The sequence below is a fragment of the Trachypithecus francoisi genome, unplaced genomic scaffold (genome assembly GCF_009764315.1).
Source record: "Trachypithecus francoisi isolate TF-2019V2 unplaced genomic scaffold, Tfra_2.0 Lachesis_group2, whole genome shotgun sequence".
Taxonomy (NCBI): Eukaryota; Metazoa; Chordata; class Mammalia; order Primates; family Cercopithecidae; genus Trachypithecus; species Trachypithecus francoisi.
The window spans coordinates 47,972,767-47,992,043 of record NW_022681465.1 but is presented as its reverse complement, the minus strand read 5'-3'; the positions used below and the strand labels follow the sequence as shown (position 1 = coordinate 47,992,043).

General features: G+C 35.1%; 1 protein-coding gene across 10 annotated transcripts in view; it reads right to left on the bottom strand.

Annotated features, from left to right (window-relative positions):
• TMEM161B (transmembrane protein 161B) overlaps positions 1-19,277 on the bottom strand; it is a 75,507-nt gene that overhangs the window by 8,110 nt on the left and 48,120 nt on the right. For 5 of the 10 annotated variants that reach the window (XM_033179189.1, XM_033179191.1, XM_033179187.1 and 2 more), the window contains 4 exons: positions 17,842-17,998; positions 3,571-3,722; positions 2,977-3,037; positions 2,357-2,497 (listed from right to left, as the gene is read on the bottom strand). In XM_033179189.1, the coding sequence (XP_033035080.1) occupies positions 2,357-2,497; positions 2,977-3,037; positions 3,571-3,722; positions 17,842-17,906 (419 nt within the window). In that variant the 5' untranslated portion in view covers positions 17,907-17,998. Of the gene's footprint in view, positions 1-2,356; positions 2,498-2,976; positions 3,038-3,570; positions 3,723-17,841; positions 17,999-18,907; positions 18,995-19,277 lie in introns of all 10 variants that reach the window. The other 5 variants (XM_033179195.1, XM_033179196.1, XM_033179193.1 and 2 more) reach the window with 2 other exon arrangements.

Sequence of the window (19,277 nt, the reverse complement as noted above, 5' to 3'; positions counted from 1 at the left end):
CTTTATTCCTGATTTAATAAGCAGGTATTTAATGATTCTAACTTTAGTCAATGAATCTAATGGATTTTCAGTACAGAAGAGTTGTCTGATACTTTCTAGTGCAACTGAAACAAAGTGTCTCCTCATTATCTACAAGTAAATGATAGTGATTAGCCAGGTCCATATGACTAGAAGGCATATGGCAGATGGAACCTACTCCAACAACCTGCAACTGAGGAACTTTTCAATGTGTAATGATCATGTATAATTTTTAATTTCCATTGTTAAAATCATAAGTGATTCCACATTTTAAATTCTTTTTGAATGAGTATGAACACACTTGAAATAATTTCCCTATCCTATATATATATATCAAAAAAATTTGCATTACTCCTGACAAGGCAATATACCTAATACAGCAAAGGTTTCAGGTCTGCACTATAACTTCATTGTTAATTGTCCAAGTTTGTACCCTACAGAGACAGATGGCTGATGAACATTTTTCTTATTTTAGAAAAAAGGCAAATTCTTCACGCATTTTATTACCATAAACTGCTTTCATTATCAACCACACTTAAGAGCTAAACTGGAAGATTCAAAATACACACAAACACCACATTTTAAAGTATTACTACACAGGCAAATGACAGGGATCTGTGTGAGTGAACAGGGCTGGGTCAGGAAGCCATGAACACCTGACAGGGAAAGGCAGAACTCTCGCTCTAACCTGATATAAAAACAGGTCGTAGTGCCTGGCCATGGGGGTGAAGAGAATGCTGCTCTTTGTGCCAGTCATGTTATTCTCACAACAGAACTAGCTTGCCCACACCCATATATCAAGGCAGAGTGCTACAACACAATGAGGGGCTGCAATAACTGAAAATAAAACCCCAAATTCCCAAAGGGAAAAAATCTTAAAATGAAGCCACATTTTACTAAAAATGGCACTAAAATGTGCGCTCCACCCCCAACCACCACTAAACGCTTTAAATGTTTTTATAAAGTGATTCTTTCATCCCACAGCCTGGGTAAACCATCGGATGTGGGGAAGAAAGAAGCAGTATTAGGTATGCAGTGTTGCTAGGGAACACTCTAGTATCAAGGAGCAGCCCACAGCGGTTTCAGTAGCTTGTGAAGGGCTCCCCTCCACCCACCCTTTTCAGCTTATTTAAATCATAACACTGGGGTTAGTGGACTGAAGTGTGTGTGTAGGGAGGAGGGGGAGAACCAGGTTTTGTCTTAAAGGAAGTCATTAGGGAGACGGGTGGTGGGAGAAAGGCAGGATGTAGCCAAAAGCACGCTGAGTAAAAGAAGGAAAAAAAAAAAAAGAAGGATGAAGGAGTGTGTAGTGGAAGGTGACAATAGGTAAACACACGTATAAAGCATATGTAGAAAAATGGAAGTGAGGTTAAAAAAAAAGTCAAAATTAAATTAAAGGGAAATGACATAGGTAACAGAGACAAGAATGTGCAAAGACTAAAGACTCAGCCTCATTAAAAATAGGTTTTAAAGAATAGAAATGTTAGGAAATAAGATCACTCAGAGAAACTTAATGATTATAAATACACATATCAAAATGAAATATTCTCAAGTTGGGCTTCTACTGCAAAACAAAACGATGAGACAGGAACTTTGATCTGAATATGAGTTGAAGTAGATATAAGCCTATCTTTCTGCCAAGATGTCTACATCAACAACAACAACAAAAAATCTGTGACAACCACAAAGAATATAGTAAATGGGCTTTGAACTACATATAAAGATGAAATATGACTTGTCCAAACTAACGTAGAATTTCAGAACTAAAATAGAATTTGGTAGTTAGAAGTAATGTACAACATATAACATTGTAGAGTATTAACAATCCCAAAATAATGTATTATTTTAATAAGAGTCTAATAAGCAGGTCAATAACTTAAGGAAAACAAACATCTCTTACATACAACTTTAAGTTTTAAAATGTTTTTAAATAAAATTTTACATTAAAAAGTTAATTTAAATAGATTCATATAAAAATTTAAAACAATATTTTAAAGTAAAATGATCTTATTTTTTAAGGGAAATTTCTATGGAGCCTCAGTTTAGTTGTAGAGATTGCAATATAAGCCCTTGAATTAGAAAGAACATAAATTTTGAGATTTTCATTTTAACAGGTAAGACAAATTTAGTAATTGATGCTGTATCTTTTTAAATACAAGACTTAAAATTTAGAAGCAAATAAAAGAAACTTGCTTATAGTTGAAAGAGGAAGTAATGTGACATCAGTTATTTATTAATTTTCAATACAATAATTTATGATTACATTACAATATTATACCTTCATTAAGATGGAAAACATATATTTATCTGCATGTGCTTATGTACATTTTCCGCTTACTGTGTAATTTTTTCTGTTGCCAAATTCAGGGCATCCAGATGCATTTGAGCCAGCCGTAATCCAGGAAATGTCAAAAAAGCCCCAATGAGTGAACAGAAAATAGCCAGGAAAAATTTGAAAGTAAGTTTTGAAACAGGACTCCTAAAAATAAAATTTTTAAAGAAGCTGATAAATTTTTATAATTAGCTTTCAAAGAATTTCCTTTCTTCTAATCAATTATGTTACAAACAACAATAACAGTAAAACAAAGCAAATTTCTACAAAAAGACTGCTATTATTCAAGTACCTATAATGGATTCTGGTGAACTGTAAGCTAAATGAGGCATCTCTTTAGTCACAGTCACAACAACCTAACTTACACATTCAACAAGGAACTGACATATAACTTGGATAGAAATTTAATCTTTTGAGGGAGATGAATTTAAGAAATGCAAATTTATATAAGAATTCTATGAAAGATACTAACTTTATATAGTCATAAAAATTATGAGTAAGGATGTTTCTAAAAGTGACAGTCCAACTTAAAACTCTTTACTAATTTAAAACAGCTATAGTAAATACTGCTTTATTAAAATATAAAATGTTAAATTTAAATAATGCTTAACTTTTCAAAGACTTACTGAGATTCTAAACCTTGCTTTTCAAGAAACTGCATCGCACTGTCTGAAAAATTTGTAAACCCTGTAGAAAAAAAAAACAAAAACCAGATTACTCTTATCACAGATGTGAAATATACAATCTTTCTGTGGAAATAAAATGCTAGAAAACAGAGCATCTTAAATGTTCAAGTGACTAGCTCAGCTCTTTCATGTGTTAATTAGTATGCCATAACGCAATAAAATTTGGTTATTAGCAGGAACAGGCTTTGAAAACATCCCTTTGATATTTGTACATTCCATGAGTGTGCATAAAATTTGCATTAATTCTTTAACTGTGTGAGTAAACTTTAGCATTACAGAAACTTATTTAACTGTAAGGAAAAAAATGAGACAGTATTTTTGGAAAACACATTAATTAAAAACTTAGCTAAAACAAAAGCAAAAACAGAAGATCTTAATTAAGAATAATAAAGGTTAATTATTTAGAACATTACAGAGTATACACTTTAAATTTAATTTTAAATATTTATCAGATATAAAACTTAAATACTGAGGTCAAAAATATTAGCATTAGATAAAGCAAAATTGATTTTTAAAGTTGTATGAAACTATTACCTGTTTCAAGTCCAAATTCCAGATAATTTTCTGTTACAATCAATACTGCCATTGCTTTGACAAAGAAAAAAAATCCAAAGGTGACACAAACAGATCTTTCACCACCATCTTCTACTTTAAAATAGTGTGTAGTTAATGAAAATAGAACTTTGCTGCAGAAGGAAAAGTTCAGGAAAAACCACAATAACTTTATGGGAACTATACACAATGATCTTTATAGGACTTGATTCCAATAAAATCTGGCTACAACATTTATTTCTAAGTGGAGTTTATAACATTTTTAAATTAAGGAAAAGAGCACCCACATACTAAGTTATAGCTAGGGAATGTACTTCTAGTTTATCTCACTCCAATTTTACTAGAAGATTATTTCAAGATTTTTATGCAATATGTTCTCAGTGACATGAAAAGCCAGAGTAGAGGTTATTCTAGAGAACTGTCTTTATTAGGCATGTCTGTTAAACCAGTTTACATTTATAATTAAACACATAACACAGGAATCATCCATAATAATTCAACAAGTTAAAACTTGAGAATTTTACTAGTAGCTATTATTGATCTGTAGTATGAAAACTAAATATCCGGGATCACCACTTCACATTAGTATTAAGTGAAAATCTTTAGAGAAAACAAGTTCCAACTGAGTATTCAAACACAGCCAAAGTTTCAACATGCTCATCTATTAAAATAGGCTGAAGAGATTATCTTATCTGAACCACCCCGACACACACACAAATTGATTTAATCAAGGTTAAATCAGTGCATGGCCCAAAGCTAGAACTCAGATCTCCATCATACACCAAATTGTTCTCCTTGAAATCGCAAAACAAACAAAATAAGGTGCCTGGCAAACAAACCTAGAAAAGCAACCTTTACGTAAACTTTATGTCAAGAATGGAAAATAACAGCTATCATTTAGTACTTGCCATGTGCCGGGCAATACCAATTAACTTTTAATTCTCACACTAACCACATTATTATTGCTACTTTACAGACATTTTAAAAAACTTAAACAAAACAAAACAAACTATGGGCCGGGCGCAGTGGCTCATGCCTGTAATCCCAACATTTTGGGAGGTCTAGGTGAGCAGATCGCCTGAAGTCAGGAGTTTGAGACCAGCCTGGCAAACATGGCAAAACCCCGTCTCTACCTAAAATGCAAAAATTAGCCAGACATAGTGGCACATGCCTGCAGTCCCAGCTACTTGGGAGGATGAGGCAGGAGAATTGCTTGAATCCAGGAGATGGAGGTTGCAGTGAGTCGAGATAGCACCACTGCACTCCAGCCTGGGCAACAAGAGTAAAACTCTGTCCCAGAAAACAAACAAACAAACAACAACAACAACAAAACAACTGTGGCAGAGAGGTAAAAGTAAAAACCTCAGAATCACAGCTAGATTAGAGAAAGTTGAGATTTAAAACTAGACAGTCTGGATCTAGAATCTGTGCAATTAACAATTGATTATATTGCCTCTAAAAAACTGTACATAGCACCTAAGTCAATGTGGTACTTTTAGCAGTAACACATAAAATCTTTTCAAAATAGAACGCCCTGACAGAAGTAAAGAATTAAAACATTCTCATAATCAGAAGAATCCTTTCATATATATATATACAGTCTGAAGGTAATTTTATACAATATATTTAATAATTTTGTGCATGAAGAAAATTTTGACTGCATTTTAACTGCAGTCTCTCACTTGAGGCCAGGTGTAAAGTTTTCTACTTCTGGTTATCATGCCAGTACTGGAAAAGTTTCAGATTTTGGAGCATTTTGGATTTTGGACTGTAATGTTCAACCTGTATCAAACAATACAGGTCCATCCATCTCTTTCTTGGCATTATAAGGAAGAGCTTACATATTAGAAGAGGACAAAGAAAGATGAATATAGTCAAGCTGCAAAACCACAACTGAACTGCTTTTAAGATACAGCGATGATCTCTAATAGCCTAAATGCCTTAAACCCAGGTTTGAAAAACACTGTTTTATTTTTACTGAAAATGTTTACTAGAATCTATAAGGAGACAATTTCCAACTTCTTTTCTTAGACTGAAAAACAAAATAGTATCTTTGGCCAAAAGTGGTACCAAATCATCAGAATAAAATTTCCCAAAAATTACACCTACCACTGCACTTTGTTATCCTAGAATACTGAAATTACAAAATATGTCAACACTAAAGGAAAACAAAATTATATGCAATCTGATCCAGACATGAAGCATGGTCTTGCACTTATCACTAATGCTTTACAGTCCCACACCACAAATGCCTAAAATGGTATAATCACTGCATCCTCACTTCATATTGCATACTGGATAAATCTTAAAAACCAAATTATTTATTGAGTTCCATATTAGAACACCATCTCCCAATAACCCATATGTAATACTATGATCTAGCCACACCCACAAGTTCAAGTTTTCATTCCATAGTCCCCAAATCTTCACCTTAATCAGAATAGTGTACTTACCATCTCCTGAGTGTCATCACTACACTGTCTTCGATCATAATCTATCATCTGAACTGCCCGCTTCCCTCCTCCTACCTAATCCAAGACTCAACAAAAGCTCCACATCTTTCATGATACTTACCATTACCTTCTCAGCTGAGGCCATTCTTTTCCTCTTTTGAACTTATTGTATCACTTATTAATATAATTTACTTGCCATGTAATCAATATACTATTTTAAACTATAGTGTGACCAAGTTGTAAAGAAAGCATTCTCTAGACCTAGAGTGTTTGGCTTAATCCTCGTTCTACTCTTACTAAACTACGTGATCTTCCACATGAAAATCAATTTCTCCGTGTCTCAGTTTCTTAATTTGTAAAATGTCGCCACCATAATCCACAATCTCACAGGGTTATTTTGAAAATCAAAGATTAAGTCTTCCTAGTTCTCAGCAACAAAATGTTTTCTAGATAACTGAATTAAATATTTAACATGTAATACCAAAACTATGGGAATGTATACAAAAACATATGGATCAATACAATACAAACAGATAACGATACCATTCCTGATTGTGTTTAAATCTTTAAAATTCGATAATTTAATTTAAGAGGTACAAGATTAAGACGTATACAGGCAGTGATGTGGTGTGCACTGACTTCTATGTAAGTGGCAACTGGGCTCACAACTCTCCACTGATTGCCTTTCTATGCAGCCAGACCACTCTGACTCCAGCAGAAGACTAAGATTTTTGCCTCTGAAGAAACTGAACCTGAGGCACAGGAGAGTACAGATTTAGTCAACTGCATCAAAAACAGGATGATCAGGTGAAAGTCTACACTCAAAAAGGTAGTACTCATCTTGGAAACGTGTAGCAAGTTTGTACACTCCAGGCAGGAGATTAAGAGATTCTCCTCTAGAGAAACTGAAAGGCCTCAAGGAAAAGACCAATAAACAATGACACTTTGGGCTACCTAAAATAAAGCTGGCTTTAGTATTATCAAGTTATTCTTTAGTGAAACTAACCAAGCCCTAATTATATACAGAGCTTCCAATCAGCTTTTAGCGGCCATCTCTTAAAAATGAAAGGAATCCTCAGACATTAAAAAAGGAATTGGAAAACATTTTCTATAAAAGACCAGATAGTAAATACTTTAGGCTTTGTGGTCCATATGTAGTCTCTGTAGCATATTCTTCTGCCTACTTTGTTCCACTAATACTTTAACAAGGTTAAAAAGCCATTCTTAGCTCAAGAGCTGTACAAAAACAGGCTGCAACCCAGATACTGCAAGTCATAGTTAGGCAATATCTGTATTAGAGCATCACATCTTATTTAAAAAAAGAAAGAGCTAAAATCGGCAACAGAAAAAAAGTAACTTCAAGAAAAAAAGAGATGATAAAGGCAGCAGAATGAAGTTTAGATATATAACTATATATACAGAAACAGATACACACATTTTTATTTAGAGATATTTATAAACATAGGATATGTGTATTTCATAAAGCTAGACAAAGATAAATGCATCTTTGAAATAAGAGCAGGATGCTATGAAAAAGGAATGGTTAGGCATCAACAAGAAACAGGACAGGAAAAATAAGAAAAAAAAAATCAAAAGTTCCATCAAGCAGAACAAAAAGACAAAATGAAAAGTAAGACAAGGCCAGGCATGGTGGCTCACACCTGTAATTCCAGCACTTTGGGAGGCTGAGGTGTGCGGATCACCTGGGGTTAGGAGTTCAAGACCAGCCTGGCCAACAGAGCAAAATCCCGTCTCTACTGAACATACAAAAATCAGCCGGGCAAGGTGGTGGGCGCCTGTAATCCCAGCTAACTCAGGAGGCTGAGGAAGGAGAATTGCTTGAATCCAGGACATGGACGTTGCAGTGAGCCGAGATCGCACCACTGCACGCCAGCCTGGTAACAGAGCAAGATTCTGTCAAAAAAAAAAAAAAAAAAAAAAGAAAAGAAAAAAAGAAAAAAGTTGATGAGAGGTTAATCCAGAATATACAACATCTGACTAACAAAAGTGAGACAGAGAAAGAAAATGGGAGTGGAGGGAGAGAAGAAATTCTCAAAGACATAATCAAAGAAATTTTCTAAACTTGATGTTTCCAAATTAAAGAGCCTACCAAAAGCCCACCACAAAGAAGTAAAAAAGATCCTCATGAGGTACATCATCATGAACCTTCAGAAACAAGACCAACCAAGAGACAACTGTAAAAGTTTCCTCAGAAGAACAATAAAGCAAAATTAGGTATATGCAAAAGATTAAATATCACCATAAATAACTTTTTTTTTTTTTTGAGACAGAGTCTCACTCTGTCACCCAGGCTGGAGTACAGTGGCGGGATCTCAGCCCACTGCAAGCTCCATCTCCCGGGTTTACGCCATTCTCCTGCCTCAGCCTCCCGAGTAGCTGGGACTACAGGCGCCCGCCACCTCGCCCGGCTAGTTTTTCGTATTTTTTAAATAGAGACGGGGTTTCACCGTGTTAGCCAGGATGGTCTCGATCTCCTGACCATGTGATCCGCCCGTCTCGGCCTCCCAAAGTGCGGGGATTACAGGCTTGAGCTACCGCGCCGGGCCCACCATAAGTAATTCTTAATAGCATTTTGCAAGGTTGAGGACAATGGAGCAATGCCTTCAAAATTATGGAGAAAAATATGGATAATCCAGAATTCTATAACCAACCAAATGCCAACAACAGCATGAGTATAAAATTAACTTTCAAAACTGCCAAGTCTAAAAATAGCTACCTACCCCATACGCATGCTTTAGCAGAAAGCGCCACCAAAACATTTCAACAAATCAAGAAATAAAGACATTAAATTGTAATAGGAAAGAAAAGTCAAGGACAGGTAGTACAATTTCCTCAGGAGGTTTACCTTCAAGCTGAAGATAAGCTTCCAAATGATAAACAGTTTCAATTTTTAGGTCTAAAATGGCAAATTTCTCTCAGATTTAGAATAACAACTTAAATAACATATACTTATAAAAGTACTATTATGGGCTGGGTCCGGTGGCTCACACCTGTAATCCTAGCACCTTGGGAGGTCAAGGTGAGCAAATTGCCTGAGCTCAGAAATTCATGACCAGCCTGGGCAATGTGGTGAAACACCGTCTCTACCAAAAATACAAAAAATTAGCCAGGTGTGGTGGCCTATAGTCCCAGCTACTCAGGAGGCTGAGGTACGAGACTCACTCGAACTCAGGAGGCTGAGGCTGCAATATGCCAAGATCAGGACTTCAGGCCGGGCGCGGTGGCTCAAACCTGTAATCCCAGCACTTTGGGAGGCCGAGAAGGGCGGATCACAAGGTCAGGAGATCGAGACCATCCTGGCTAACACGGTGAAACCCCCTCTCTACTAAAAAATACAAAAAAAAAAAAAAAAACTAGCCAGGCGAGGTGGCGGGCGCCTGTAGTCCCAGCTACTCCGGAGGCTGACGCAGGAGAATGGCGTAAACCCGAGAGGAGGAGCTTGCAGTGAGCTGAGATCCCGCCACTGCACTCACTCTAGCCTGGGTGACAGAGCCAGACTCCGTCTCAAAAAAAAAAAAAAAAAAAAGTACCATTATGTTTCAACTTAGTTTATAAACTGCTTTAAAGGCCCAATTCTCAAATTAAAAAAACAGTCTACACGCTAACATCCCAAGATTGTTCAAAGATATTTTATCAATGCTCTTTTGAGAAGAAAAGAAATAGACCCATATTCCAAGAAGAAATATTTTGTTGCTACTACACAATAGTAAATAGAGATTTCTCAAAAAACTTTCACAAATTTATAATTACCTCTTTAAAATGGAACATATTTCCATTCAACTAAGTGATTTTTATGCAAACTGAGTTTTTCTGTTCTGTGAAAAAAGATTCTATTGTTTTTCTGACCATCGCTACTAAATAAAATCCCTAATTTTTTTCTATTCAAATAATTAAATCTTCCACCTTTGTTTTTCCATAAGAAAAGGCAACTAAAATACTCAAAATACATTATACTTCACATTCTACATTGCAAAGAAACCTACAAACTATACCAAGAACTTATTACACATATACACTGAAAACTAAGTACATTAATCCTAATGACCTATTAAGTAAAAAAGTCTTAAAAATAATATGATCGTATCTTCCAAAGTTAAAAAAATTTTTTTAACAAAAATAATTTTAAACTAAAATATTTTTCATCCTTTCTTAGATATGCAGGTTCCATTACTTTATAGAGAAAAAGAACCTAAAATTCCCTTAGATATACGCAAAAAAGCATCGTGCATGTTTAAAATGCCATTCCACAAAAAAAGCTTAGAGCCAGCCTCAACCTAACCAGACTGTGAAGAGAAATAATAGCCAAAAATTTCTGAAAGCATAATATACAACCTTTATTTAAAATACAAAAGAAAACTATCTTTTAGTTTCAGAAGAAAAAAAAAATCACTTTGCAGCTAAAAGAGCAAAGTCAGACTCAATTATAAATTAATAAATAGAAATAATGTCCTATTACCCCAAACTCCTATTTAATTCTAGGTTTTTGTCTTGAAATCTGAGTAATAAGACAGCATTAATGTCACAAAAAAATCTCCAAGTTCATACAACAAACAGGCTTTGATATAACATGCCATATACAAATTTTCAACATAAAACAAGTACCTTGGCTCAGATTCAATAACTCTGAGTTTCATTCTTTTTCTCACTAAAACTGAAATCTTATAGTTTACTTCAGGATTAAATGTTTTGTTTTTCCTTATTAATCTAAAGCAGAACACTTTTGTAAATAAAAGAATACAGTAACTTAGAGCCTTTGAAGGAATTTAGAAATGGTGACTAAGTTATACTAGTTTGTTGTAGTTGTCTATTTCCCACAGCAAATAAATGCAACATTTGTTGACCTTTAATATACAAATCTACATACAGAACTGAATATTAAACCAGAAAACTTTAGAATTTATTTTTAACTTAAACTAGTCACAGTTTTTAGCTTTGCATAAAATTTGTATGCCTGGCAACGAAAGAAAATTAAAATTTTAACATAGCCATGAAAACATACATAATAGGGTTTTGTACCTTAAACCTCCACATTGCAAAATACAAGCACTGTGGAAATGTGACTAATGATCCAGGTCTTTAACCAAATATAATAGGACTACTGAGAAGCTTTATCACTCTTTGTAGAATAGCTTTCTTCTCACTCAAATTCACATAATTGACTCAGTATTACTCTCTGTGCTACAGCTTATTTCTAAGAAAAGTTCTTGGGGAAAAAAAATCTATACATTGTAGAATATTTTCATTCTTTAAAGTTTTACTTCCACCGAAGGACCTCTGGCTTTGCAAGCCATATTTTTACCTTTTTACTTTTCATTTTTTCATAAGTGAAAATGATATGCTTCATATCCATAAAATCAGTACACATTTCTACAGTGACTCTAAGACTTCATGGGCCATCATACAGGAAAGACATTTACTAGAAATACTCCATCCTCATTGCAAGGGTTTCTTTACCTTTTTCCTTCCCCATAACATATAACTTGGCATAAATGGAAGGGGAACACACAGACTTGGTCAGAGAAAATGGTTAGAATTACAAATGAGAAAGAAAGTAGAGTAGAGCTGAGAATTAGTTTGGCTTTAGGAGTGAGATTCAAAGCAGCTCTGATGGCTGAGATGCCTGAACACCTCAGGTAAAGCAGAAAGCAGAGCTGATGACAAGAGAAGACTTAGTTCTAGGTTTCAGGGTTCAAGGTTTTAGTGTGAAATTTTAAAAAGTCATTCCTGTGCTTTTAGAACTTTTAAGATTCTGTAGAAAGCATAATTTGCTGTCCTATTTATGTCACATATAAGTGATGGGGGAAAGAAAAAAAATAATCATGGAAATTAAATAATTTTCTTCCTTAAAGAGAACTGATTTTTAAAGTTGTATGTGTCTAATTTGGGGACCATTTTAATTCTGGGGACCATTTAATTTGGGGACCATTTTAACAAAGAACATTTCATCAGTAACAACTGCAGAGAATTTCTGAATTAACTGAGGTATGTATGACTATGGAATTAAGCAAAGCTATTGTCCTATGTAATCAATGGAGACATGTGTTTGACTAATAAGTAGGCACATACAATAAGAAAACAAAGAGAAGCCAGACGGGGGTTACTTCAGCTATATTCCAGCCTATCTAAAGATAAAAAGATAGGCTGTAAACTTATTTCTCTCTGGCGTTAATCTGGATATCTGGAATTTAATTCTGGTCTCCTATATGCCTTTAAAGGTGGTAGATAACTTCATCACATGCTACAGGTTTGAACAACAACAAAAAAATCACATACCCAAGCATACACACAATTTTACTGCCTTCTTCCCCACCCTCTTTGTGGAGTATCAAAGCTGACAGAAAGTAGCCTGGCCTGTAAACTCTTCAGCACTTTCTGTCCTCTCTGGGATAGGGAGACAGCCAGCTACAGGATTCCTGCAGAGATGTTACTGTTTGATGCCTTTCACAAATGCATTACTTAAAACGAAGCAAAGTCAGTTCAGTGCTAAAGGCTGTGTTGGACCTTTGCTCCTGCATTATTAGACGTTAGAGAGTAAAATGAAACATAAAATTTACTCACATAAACAATATGAATAGCTATTAAAAAGCATATTTTTCTAATTTATCTGGTAGGTATATATCAAGGGCTCAATCACATTAAAATAAAACTGCAAATCAAGTATATGAGTTCCCACATATGTGTTAGCCATGAAGAAAGTGAAGAAAAGAATATTCAATAATAAGCAATACTGGTAGGGAACAGAGACTCATACCTGTAATCCCAGTGTTTTGGGAGGCCGAGGCAGGAGGATGGCTTGAGGCCAGGAGTTTAAGACTAGCCTGGATAACATAGTGAGATCCCATCTCTATAAAAATCAAAAATTAGCTGGGTGCAACTGTAGTCCTAGCTACTTTGGAGGCTGAGGCAGGAGGATTACTTGAGCCCAGGAGCTCAAGGATACGGTGAGTTAGGACTGTGCAACTGCACCACAGCTTGAGCGATAGAGTGAGACCTTGTCTCTGGGGAAAAAAACAACAAAGGGCAGTATTTTGGAGAACATGAGAACTCACTGAAGTACAAAAAAAGTAACATGACATATAATCAGCTCGTGCTAATTATCATGGGAAAATATTTTTGATGTGTTTTATATGACTTGATGTCTAGGGATAGGTCTTTATTCTGATTGTTATTTTCACGTATTTAATACCACAGAATTAAACAGGAATATTTTATGAGCTTGAATTTAAAAACTGCTCTTAGAGTTACTGCAACACTGGATATCTAAGGATGTTTCTCAAATGACACACATGATTAGTATTTCTACCCAGTATACTACATACTTTGTGGATATTGACTCTTAAGACTTTTTTCTGGCTCTTCTAGTCTAAATTATACCTAAATCAATCCAAAAGAGGCAACAGAAGGGTAGTACACTGGTGATGAACTGTCAAATTATGTCACATATTTTAAATGGTATCCACTTAACAAGTTTAAAAGATAGTGCTACAGTCTCCGGTTAAATATTAAGACGTAAGACATGCATTTCCTCTGCTCATTATCACAATCTAACTCAGCAAGGCACATAAAAAAGTCAAAAACCTCAAGAATAGAGAATAGAAAAAGAGACAAAAATTAGTAAGTAAGTAAATAAACAAGAAATCAACAAAATTTTGGAAGATGTTAAGTGGATAGAGAAAAGCAATTAGGTTTCAGCTTTCTCTGCTATACTTGATCTGCAAGGGGAGGAACTCAGTAAGAAGAAAGCCAATTCGTTCATCAGAAACCTGGGAAAAGTACTGGAGACACGAGGTACCTTCAAACACAGGGTTGATGAATGGATAAAACAGGAAGATTAAAAGTCTGTACTGCAGTTATTAAGACTTCCCAGACCTAGCCAATTGTGATGGCACGTGCCTGTACTCTCAGTTACTCGGAGGGCTGGGGTGGGAGAAACATTTGAGCTCAGGAGTTAGAGGCTGCAGTGAACTATGATCACACCACTGCACTACAGCCTGGGCAACAGAGCAAGACCATGTCTCTAAAAAAAAAAAAAACAGTCTCTAAAAAAAAAAAAAACTCTAAAAAAAAAAAAAACAGTCTCTAAAAAAAAAAAAAAAACAGTCTTTAAGACAGATTAAGCAAATCAGTTACTTTTTATCTCTTCCTAAATCCCACCAAAATGATGGTAAAGGAATCTGGTTTTAAGGAACATGAATAAAGTAAGAGAAAAAGCAAAAAAATTGTGGAAGCTAGAAAGCAGGCTCAACAGAATGAAGAAGCTCAATCGGACAGCCAAGAAGAAATTTGCCTTTTTACTGCCAAACTCCCCAAAAGGATAAGGAAATTGGTTAGATGACAAATACTTCTCTACACTAGGGTGAAAGTGCTGGTTACTGAATGTGTGTGTGGTGGTGGCGGCAGCGGCAGGGGGAGGGGGGGCAGTAATAATAGGAGGTATTAAAAATAAGTACTAATGAAATCAGTACTTTTTAAAAGTAACCAGTTCAATCTGCCCACATCTGAAGCAAGTATGGAGGTTTATGCTTCTGAGAGGGTAAAAAGATAATCTCTGGCCTATCCAGATGATTCAGCAACTTACCTCACCATGTGCTCAGAGCTTCCATTCAGTTTTTTAGTGTCTCACACTTAATTACGGACAGGCAAACATCAGTCACTAGAGCTCTCTAAGAGCCTTCAATGTGAAAGACAGCAACCAAACAAAAGCAACTCAGAGTAAAAAGATACTAGGCAGACAAAAGAAAAAAACCTTAACAAAATCTATCATTAATATCTTAAACAGACACGGGAAGATAATGTAACCATAAGACGAGCAGAATTCCATCAAAGGGGTAGTGGAACATAAGAAAAAGAGGTTGTGAAAATTAAAAATTATAGCAGAAATTCAAAATAATAAACTCAATAAAAAGTTAAGAAAGTTAAGAACAAGAGGCTGTGAAAATTAAAAATTAGGCCAGGCGCAGTGGCTCAAGCCTGTAATCCCAGCACTTTGGGAGGCCGAGACGGGCGGATCACAAGGTCAGGAGATCGAGACCATCCTGGCTAACACGGTGAAACCCCGTCTCTACTAAAAAGATACAAAAAACTAGCCGGGCGAAGTGGCAGGCGCCTGTAGTCCCAGCTACTCCGGAGGCTGAGGCAGGAGAAAACCCGGGAGGCGTAACCCGGGAGGCGGAGCTTGCAGTGAGCTGAGATCCGGCCACTGCACTCCAGCCTGGGAGACAGAGCGAGACTCCGTCTCAGAAAAAAAAAAAGAAAATTAAAAATTATAGCAGAAATTCAAAATAATAAACTCAATAAAAAGTTAAGAAAGTTAAGAACATGTCCCAGAAAAACAAATAATATAAAAATATAAACATAAACATATACATGCAAGAAAGAGGATGACATTCTTGGGAAACCAGTCTAGGAGATGAAATATCTGAATAATAAGCATTCCAGAAAGAGAGAAAATAGAGAAGAGAAAAACCACCAATAAAATAATTCAGATGAGAGTGGGTGTGTCCAGGGTGGTATGGCTGTAGACACGAATAAAATAATTCAAAACAATTTTCTAGAACTCAAGAAAATGAGTTCACAGACTGGTAAAGTCCCAACATGGGATGAAAACAGACCCTAAATATGGCATATCATCATAAAATTTTAGCACACCAGGTGGCTAGCTAAAAAAAGATGGTAATGATAACACAGAGCAAAAAACAGAACTTATAAAAAAATCAGATTCCTGGGCGCAATAGATCACACCTGTAATCTCAGCACTCTGGAAGGCCAAGGCAGGAGAAGCCTTGAGGCCAGGAGTTGACACCAGCTTGGGCAAGCTGGGGAGACCCTGTCTCTACAAAAAATAAAGAGAGATGTGATTGCACCACTGTACTCCAGCTTAGGCAACACAGTGAGACCCTGTCTCAAAAGAAAAAGAAAATAAATCAGAAATTGGATTGGCAGCTCAGTTCTTAAGAGTAAGAATGGAACTTTAAAGACAAAAACATAATGCCTTCAAAATTATCAAGGGAATAACTTTCAGCATGGAATTACATTCTCAGCCAAAGGAAAAATTAATTTTTAGGGAAAATTTAAAATATTTTCAAAAGAGCAAGGTCACAAAAAATGCAGTACCCATGCAACCTTTTTGAAGATGACACTGAAGAATATGCTCCACCAAAATCAGAAAGTAAATCAAGTAGGAGGTAGACATAGAATATCTTTAAAAAGAGCTCCAATTTGAGGGAAATGCAAAGAGAATCTCCAAGAAGATGATAATGAGTGATACCAGGGGAATAGGTGCACATCAGGTGGGAAGGTCAACCAATCTAGACTGGGGCTTATCTGAGGGCTCCAGGAGGAACTCTACTCAAGATGAAATTGACATATTACTTGATATTTCTGAATACATTAAGGCAACTAACTATTCATCTGTAAGTGGTGTTTACATGATCATGGCATAAACATGACATTACTATATGTGGAAGATGAATAGAAAATGATCAGTGGTTAACTGGCAGCCCAAAGATACATGCTTAATCCTTATTTCCAAAGTGAAATGGCAATAGTTAAGCTTAAAATTAAAATCAAGGAATAGCCTTGGAAGTACATGCAAATATAAAAGTAAGCATCAAACAAACAGAGAAGAGCTAGAAGAAGTTGCCGCTAGAGAGATGGAAATAAAAAAAAGAGCGGGGAACATATTTAATTTTAATAAAAATAAGAAAACAAAAATAGTAGTAAAAGACATGAGTTTTCAGATTTAAAGGGTAAATCTAGAACTTAGCACTATCAATGATAAAATATCAGAAACCAGAAGAATAAAAAGAAAAAGCTTCCAAAGGGTGTATGTACTAGGGGAAGGATAGGTATATACGAAAAACAAAAGGACATCCAATTTCTCAAGAGACTTCAAGATTCTCCAGGCAAACCTATTTCTTTCTTAAAATTTTCTACTGAGCCAATCTATCTATCAAGTATGAGGGAAAAAATAAAGATAATTCCAGGCAAGCAAGATTTAAAAATAAAAATTTAGCACCCTTTCTAAGGACACCACAGGAGAATGTGCTCTGCCAAAAAAAAAAAAAAAAGAATAAACCAAGGAAGAGGAAATCATGAGATCCAGAAACGGGTAGAGGGAATTTTTGGAAGACAGTGAAGAAAGTCACAGGATATTAGTTATACTGAAGTTTAGAAAACTGAGGGCTCCAGGAGGATATTTCTATGGGGAAAAAAACAGAAATGAAGTATCTGAACTACTGAGGTTCTACCAATTCTGTGGAAGAGTTTATAGTTTCCACAATTACAAAAATAAAAAATTATTTACAGAAGGTAATAATACACTATAATGCCTGGCTGTTAATAATATTTTCATAGGCATAACATGGTAAAACTGAGTATACATTTAATAAAATGTTATCTCTAACTATTTTGGGAGAATGAAGGAAGGGAAGAAAAGGGAAGAGGGAGAAAGGTGCAGTAATATATAAATAGTACCATTATCACATAATATTTAAACACAAGGAAGGAATTCCCAAAATAAATGCCTAAAAGGGGTGAACGTGGTTGTCTCTGTGACATTAGACTTGGATAAAAAGGAAAAGCAGGGCAGTGGCATTTTTCTTACATTTAGCTTTTTAAATTATTTAACTCTATTACTTTGAAAATATTTTCAATTACATAAAAAAGATTTCAATAAAGAAAAGTTATCTAATGACATAAAATCTTTCTCAAATCAGAGATGAGGTCTAATGGTGTTATCTGCAAAATAAATTAATATTAATGATGTTTTGAAGGATACATTGCAAAAGACAAAACAAGCAGGCACCAGACTAAGCTGATATTCATTTCCTGTGTAGGCTTCATAAAATTGTAGTAGACTTCAGTTACTAGATATACAACTGTAGCAGCCACTGTGAAATCCACCAGCCACTGGTATTCTGGAAAGTAATGCAATGCTGGAAAAAAAAAAAAACTTTCACTTAAATTTTCATAAATAACTTATGAGGACCTATTTATAATTAAAATATGCTAGACTTTATTTGTTCATTTGCAATGTAAGATTTATAAATATATGAATCTAAAAATGCAGAAAATAGACCGAGGATGTTAGCATCCAAAACTAAATTTTAATACCTCACAAATTAAAATAAACCTTAAAAGATTACCAAAGTTAAATTTAAGTTGTTGATAAAGTATGATTGCAAATTTATTGGTATTAACTGATTAGCTATTTTTTACAGAAATTATAAGTGCTTTCTTTTAAATATCTAGCTATGATACCTTCACTTCAGAAAACAACTTAGTCTGGAACACAACAATTTAGTTATACTGTTCACTTCTGTGAAGTAAGAGTTAAACTTTATGTTACAATTATTGGCTGTACTAATTGTAAACTAGTAATTCTATGAAATATTACAGATTAAAATAATAAACAAGGCTGGACCCCAGCACTTTGGGAGGCCAAGGCAGGCGGATCACCTGAGGTCAGGAGTTCGAGACTAGGCTGGCCAACACGGCAAAACCCCGTTTTTACTAAAAATACAAAAATTAGCCGGGTGTTGTGGCAGGCGCCTGTAGTCCCAGCTACTTGGGAGGCCGAGGTAGAAGAGCTTGAACCTGGGAGGCGGAGGTTGCAGTGAGCTGAGTTCACGCCATGGCACTCCAACCTGAGTGACAGAGCAAGACTCTGTCTCAAGAAAAATAATGAACTAAATATACCTCTTATACCCTATTTTGTTCTGCAAGAAAAGTTTATAAAATGTCTGTTGATTTTCCATAAAACCATACCCCTTCAACAAACTATTCCATTCTTAAGAGTTTACATTGAAATTAACATTCTTTGAAAGTAAATATAATTCCATCACCCTTTGCATCTCAGTTGGCATAGGTATTCTGGTTTACTTCTACCAGAGTGTAGTCCAAAACATCAACATCATTTTTTAGAAGGCCTCCTAAAAATGTGGAAGTAAATCATGTACATAACCATCAATTCAGATGTTCTTATGGCACATAATAAAATGATCTGCATTGCTTTGGACAGTTTTTAGTGATAAAATATAATACAATTACACTTGAAGATACAACATTCTTATAGAAAAAGTATTTTGAAAATATCACTTACAGTAAGATCTATTAAAAGTAGCATCAAAACTAACCAAATTTTATACCATTTCTGTAAGATGATCATAACATTTTAATAATCCAAAATCCTTTTATGATTTTTAAATTTGCATC